General features: G+C 36.5%; 1 protein-coding gene across 1 annotated transcript; it reads left to right on the forward strand.

Moving 5' to 3' along the window:
- The first annotated feature begins 811 nt into the window (after window positions 1-811).
- LOC132887148 (uncharacterized) lies at window positions 812-5,891 on the forward strand. Its single transcript, XM_060922576.1, has 8 exons — window positions 812-2,139; window positions 3,292-3,440; window positions 3,708-3,918; window positions 4,158-4,237; window positions 4,681-4,755; window positions 5,027-5,086; window positions 5,277-5,490; window positions 5,674-5,891. Exons 1-8 carry the CDS (start codon window positions 1,944-1,946, stop codon window positions 5,766-5,768), a joined length of 1,080 nt encoding a protein of 359 aa, XP_060778559.1. The 5' UTR covers window positions 812-1,943; the 3' UTR covers window positions 5,769-5,891.
- The last annotated feature ends 239 nt before the right edge of the window (window positions 5,892-6,130 follow it).

A 6,130-nucleotide genomic window follows, 5' to 3' on the forward strand; every position in this document is an offset into this window, starting at 1 on the left:
ATTCCTACAATGAAATATCCTTAATTATGTCACTCACAAATTTCAATCCATAGACCGGGACGACCCAATCGGAAGTCCTCAACTCATTTTACATTTTTGTACTCACCAAATCATTAAGTCTCTCAGCCAGTTCTTCATCATTATATCTTTCATATTGATCGAGTTCACCATTTTCAAGATTCTGTAAACAATAATTAATAAATTTATGAATATTATCAGACATCCAGGTTAAATATATAGAAATGAAAATAAATTAAACAGTTCACTGGATTGTAGTTTTAAGTCCACGACGTTTCAAGCGACAACATAAGAGCTACAACTCCTCAGGACAAAATTCAGCAGTTTTCGAATCACACAGACATTACAGGACATTCGTTTACATTAAAAAATGTTTCCATACTAGACAGGGAGTCACGATGGTTTGAAAGGGGAGTAAAAGAAGCAGTTTATGAAAGAGCACTTTGCCCGAAACTGAATCGGAATGGAGGTTTAAGGTTTAAATTATCTAGAACATGGGATACAGCACTGCAACATAAGATAGGATTACCCAGGACAGGTCTACGCAATCAATGACGTCATATGGATGACGCAACTGAATATTTCCAGTATCATACAAACTTTCACCTGATGAAGTAATGGATATCGCTTGAAACGTCGTGGATAAAAACTATACAATCCAGTGAACTGTTTAATTTATTTTCATTTCTAAATAATTAATAAACAACTTTAGTACGGGTATGTCTATTTTCTATTTGGGCTCTTAATATCTATTCAAAATGGGTTTAGCATCTTAAGAAGCCATTCCTCCAACTTTTTACCCTACATGTATCCTCTCCAAAAATACCAAAAGTAACAAGCTGATTTTTGTCATATTAACTTATCTCTATTTCAAGAACCATAGGAAAATGCAACTCACCTCAGGGGTCGAATGACTGGTAGAAGAGAGAGACACTTCACTTTGACTTTCACCGTCTGTCGATCCATTGCCCTCTTCACCTGCAATGAAATATTTATTATTACTCTTTTATTATTTTGATCAGACACAAGATATCTAAATACTGGGTGGGAGAAATTGGTGAATTTCACAATCCAACTGACTCTGATTATGTTAGTGCTTACCTCTTAACACTTCATTATTTTTGGGAACAACTTCATCTCCATCTTTGACTTTATTTTCCACATCACGGACACGGTCGTGTTGGGGTAAGCCTAGAAGTTCATCATCCTGTCCAAAAGAGTACTCACTGTCGTTTGATGTCAGAGATGTTTGCGATGATACCACTGAGCCAGTCCTTTCGCTTATACCGTCATTGCAGTCAGACGAAAAACTTGTGTCCGTGAACAATGATGACTTACTACTTTCATTAGAAAGAGATGATGATGCACCATGATTACTAATACAATCACCACCGCGTCCATCATGGCCACATTCATCGGCATTTCCTGACATTTTAGCGAAATCTAAAGACTCAAAACTAGAGTGGTACCTTTTCCTTTTGCTCATTTCCTCTTCTGATTATCACTATATGAACTTCAAACTGGTTATTTCTTCGCAGTACTTATTGATTAGATACTCCTCAGTGTAGCGTGGGACATGGGATAGCGGCTGCCATCTTGGAATGCAGGACCGGAAATGCAGAAAATAAATAACTCGAATACTGATTGAGTTTGACAAATCAAGATAGCTTATAACATTAAAATAATGTCCCTCATAGATATTTGTATTTTCTATAACAATACTAGACACTTTATACACTGTTATTGTAAATAAGCACCAATCAGGACTAAGAACCGCTGCTGGCTATATCCGGTTATAACTGGTTTGACCACCACGTGTGTCAATAGCTCAGGAAGGTAAAAGCGCGCATTACAAATATTCTAAAGAATCTTTTGAAAAGTGTGATAATACAGTGCCCAGTGGGAAATCAAGTGGATCCGAGAGAATGGCATCGTCTACCACAACATGGTTACTCTTACAATGGATTGAAGATCCACCACAATGGGATGTAATAGAAGTGGGAAAGTGTGGTGCCGAGTTAAAGTTAATGGCCCTTGGAAAGAAGCTTCAGTCAGCAGTCGGGAACATCTATGATGTGCCTTGGAATGGAGAGACAGCGCCAGCTAAAGTCTTGGATTTTGGTAAGAAAATAAGCCTAGCTGCACATGTCGCATTCATTATAAAATAAAAATATGTTTTTATCATAGCAATCAGGCGATAGCAAACGATTTATGAATATTATTATTAATAATAGGCCTAATGATAAAAAAAATTTAATTATATGATAAAATGATAGCATCCTATTTCTAGGCCTATAGTCTGTTTGACGAAACCTTGCCGGGTTGTTTTTCTGTGATAACTTCCTTATTTTTGAAACAAATTCACTCAACCAACATTTTTCTGAATCCTTAGACCTCATTGTGTTTTTAGAAATGTAACACTTTATATGAATTCAGAAGTTAAAAATTCAACTTTTATTGGAGTTTGAATGGGAGAGTGCAGTTTAACATGTTTAAGCAGAAAATGTGGGCAAAACTTGAGATGTTGAATTTCCCTTTCCTATCATTTTAGAATCTGAAACATCCCAGACTCCCAGTTCTTATACTGCTAATACGATGCAATCTCCAGATTCAGAAAAGTATTGGTTTGTAAAAATCTGTTGAGGATGAGGGCATTGAAAAAAAACAACCCGGCAAGGTCTCAGACTATAATCTAAGTAATGATGATGTCGATGATATGACCAAGAAGGGCAAGGCTCAGGGGCGTAGGCAGGATTTTTTTTTTTTGGGGGGGGGGGGGGGGGGGGGGGTCAAATCCAGGCCCAGGTGCAGGGAAAGAAAAAATATAGGCCTATAACTAGGCAATATCAGATATCAGAGCAAGTTTTATTATCCAAATGCAACCAATGTTTCTACATCATGGTCCATAAATGCCTAAGACCTTAAAATGACCCTACTTATATCACATTGCTGTTCTTGTTTGACTAGACAGTAGTCAGTCTAGTTAATCTCTCTAATTTTTTGAAGGGCTCATTGATTTTTTTAAATTACTTTTTGATTATTAAGTGGGGGGTTCGGACAAACCCCTTGAACCCCCCCTGCCTACGCCCCTGAGGCTGTCCATGTTGTAACGTAATATTAAATAAAAAAGCATGTAAAATTGCCTACCAGTTATGTGTTGGACATGGCTGATTTCATACATTATAATAATATTGTAGATGCTTCTATTTTGTCACCTGGTAATTGAAGAGTATTGTTCTCAAATGTTACATTACATTATGTTTTGTATCATAGGTAAAGATAAGGCTATGGAAGCCAAGCGTACCGAACAAGTTAAGAATTACGAGGCTGCCATGGAAGTTGGTAGGAAGAATGGAAAAAGTTTGCGGTGTGCAAATAAAAGGATGGCTGATGAATTGTCAGAAAGTGAAAGCACTTCTTCAGTAAGTACATATAATAAAAAGCCATTGTCCATTTTTGTCTTTTAGTCTCTAAGGTATCAGTTGCTATATCTTTTTAAAGGGCTTAAATTGCAATCGGCTTCCGAGGAAGGCCTGTCTTCAATGTTTGCTAGATGAAAGATGCAGTGTCTGCTTAGAATCAATTATCTGTCAATTTATTCTGATACCATCTGTAACTGCTGCACATTTATTCCAATTTAAAAGGAAATTATTTTTTTCTGAAACAAAAATTTCTCTTGTATTTTACAGGATGCCAATGAGAAGAGAAAAGTCAAGAGAAAGAAGGTTAGTGATGAAGAAATCCTAATTTCAACATCAGCAATAGAAGACACTGACAGTTCTGAAGAAAACGGTTGCCAAGGCTGCAAAAAATTGCCAAAGCTTAAAGAAAAATACAAGTTGGCAAAAGAAAAAATAAACAGATTAGAAGCTGAGATTGAGCACTACAAGCAAGTTACAGGTTAGTTTGTGGGATTTTTAACCTCAGAAAAAATGGGCTTCTCTTCATTTCTCTTCCTATGCAAATATCGATCCCCAATTCTGAGATCTTTCTTGCTGTTTTATAGGCAGAATGCTAAAAGTATCAGTAAAAATTCATTGAAATAATGGACAAAGTCTTGTCAATTTCAAGTTAAATGCATAGGGTATGAACTGATCATTCAAAGTGTTGATGCATTGTCTACCTCTCCTATCACACAGATGCAAGATCTCTAGTAGACAACCTTAAAATGCTCATTAGGGAAAGTAAAACAAAAGAGGTTGGCCAAGCAGAGTCACAGGTAAGACAATGGCATTCACACAAGATGCTATAACCACCTACTTGTGGATAGAAGAATTTTTGTCCATTCTGTTCAATTTGTTAGGCATAAAGCTAGGCAAGGCTTTCTATTCTTTATTTAATGGCCCTCCAACCCTACAAACACTATGAGAGAGGGATTTACATTATAAGAGCGTTTTTAGTCATGGAATAATTTTGACAAGGATTTAGCTTCTTTAGGACCCACTTATTTATTTCATTTCTCGAGCTTTGTCGTTTAGTCTCGACAGCTTCATCAAGTGGAGTCACCCGGTTTCTATCATCCTACAATCTCCTTGGTGGCAACAAAATAAAAATCATGCATAATTGGTAAAAAAGGGTATTTTTTAAGGAATGTGCCAACCTCAAATTCTCTGTAATACAGGAAAAGCATTACATCTAAAAATGTTTGTTATTCAATTTCAGAACCCAAATATAGGACTTAGGCCGATAACTGCACCGGTAACTCCTACCTCTGCAATTGAAAAAGAAGGAACGAAGGTGAGTTTAGGACTTCTACCAGCAAATATTGTCAATTTTGCCATTCATGTCACTGACTAAATTCAGCTAGGCTTGAGAACTGGCCAGGCTGCAGATTTCAGTATGGCACAGCTGTCATGTCATCATACTGACTCATTTCATATTATTTGGGAGAATACTAATTGATGTGGAAAGTGACTGGTGTCAGTGATTTTTTTTTTTTTGGGAGGATATATTATTTGAAATTTGATTGATACTTTTAACTATACTGTGCATGTTTATCCTTTTACAGCAATTAGATGTAAATGATGGCCTACCAGCCACCCCTGGCAGAGTCAAAGAAACCACAAAGGTATGATGAATGAAGAGGGGTTTAATCTAATTTTCTCCAGTAGTATTAATAATGCAGCAAGACTTTGAAGGTTTGATTAAGGCATTTTGAAGGGATGTTGTCATCACGTCGAAAAGGTGTATGAAACCATGGATTTTACCTATTATAATACATTTGCATATTAATCAATTTTGAATCATTGTGTCCTCAGGTTGACATTGGACGAGGTGTGCTGGTTGAGAAAACTAGCCTGATGGCTTTGTCATCAGTGAAGTCGGGTTCAACATATGCCAGAAGACTATTAAAGACCATTTTTACCGATGCAGAGCTTGTTGGGAAAAGTCTGACAGGCAGAAAATCAAATGCCTTTAAAGACCAGGATCAGAAGCCTGCCCTTGACCCAACTAAAGTGGAGGCAGTTGTTGGTAAGTGGTCTTTGTATATTCTATCAGTTGTATAATAAAGGCCAGAATTGACAGTGCATTCATGGAGCTAGTAGCCATATCTGTAAATTCCTGAATTTTTAGATGTTCATGTAGTGCACAGTATTTAAAAAGTATTAATTGTATTTCCTTTTTTAAATTTCAAAATCCCATTTTTTGTTTCAGATCTTGCATGCCGTAAATTTGGATGCCCTCCAGCAACTATAAAGATGTCTCTTGTCAACAAGCTAAAGGAAATAACAAAAAAGGCAGCAAACTAGCTTACATGTACTAGTAGGATAAAACTAATAAATTTCAATACTTTCAGCAAGAAGCGCTTTTGTCATACTGTACCAGGGTCTGGCATTTTGGAAGTTAAGAGTGATTTGGTAGGATGTCCTGAATTCTATGGTATCTTGCATCCTTATGTTTTCCGCCTTTGATAGCTTTTTTAGTTGCTCACTGTATTTTCATGGGTAGGTCTTCGAGTATATGCAGGTGACTTCAATAACTATAGCAATCTCTATAGAAATTGCTATAGTCTCTATAGAAATTGCTGTAGAGATTTTCACAGTACTCTATAAAGAATTCTATAGAAACTTCGTTAAATTCTGTTGACTTTCCATAGGAATTCTATAAGATT

This window comes from Neoarius graeffei, chromosome 5 (genome assembly GCF_027579695.1).
Source record: "Neoarius graeffei isolate fNeoGra1 chromosome 5, fNeoGra1.pri, whole genome shotgun sequence".
Taxonomy (NCBI): domain Eukaryota; kingdom Metazoa; phylum Chordata; class Actinopteri; order Siluriformes; family Ariidae; genus Neoarius; species Neoarius graeffei.

What these genes read in the sequence shown, in the direction of transcription:
- LOC132887148 (XM_060922576.1), top strand. Translation starts at nt 1,944, where the DNA reads ATGGCATCGTCTACCACAACATGGTTACTCTTACAATGGATTGAAGAT. An exon ending in AAAGTGAAAGCACTTCTTCA is followed by an intron (nt 3,441 to 3,707) that starts GTAAGTACATAT and finishes TGTATTTTACAG; the next exon opens with GATGCCAATGAGAAGAGAAA. An exon ending in TAAAGTGGAGGCAGTTGTTG is followed by an intron (nt 5,491 to 5,673) that starts GTAAGTGGTCTT and finishes TTTTTGTTTCAG; the next exon opens with ATCTTGCATGCCGTAAATTT.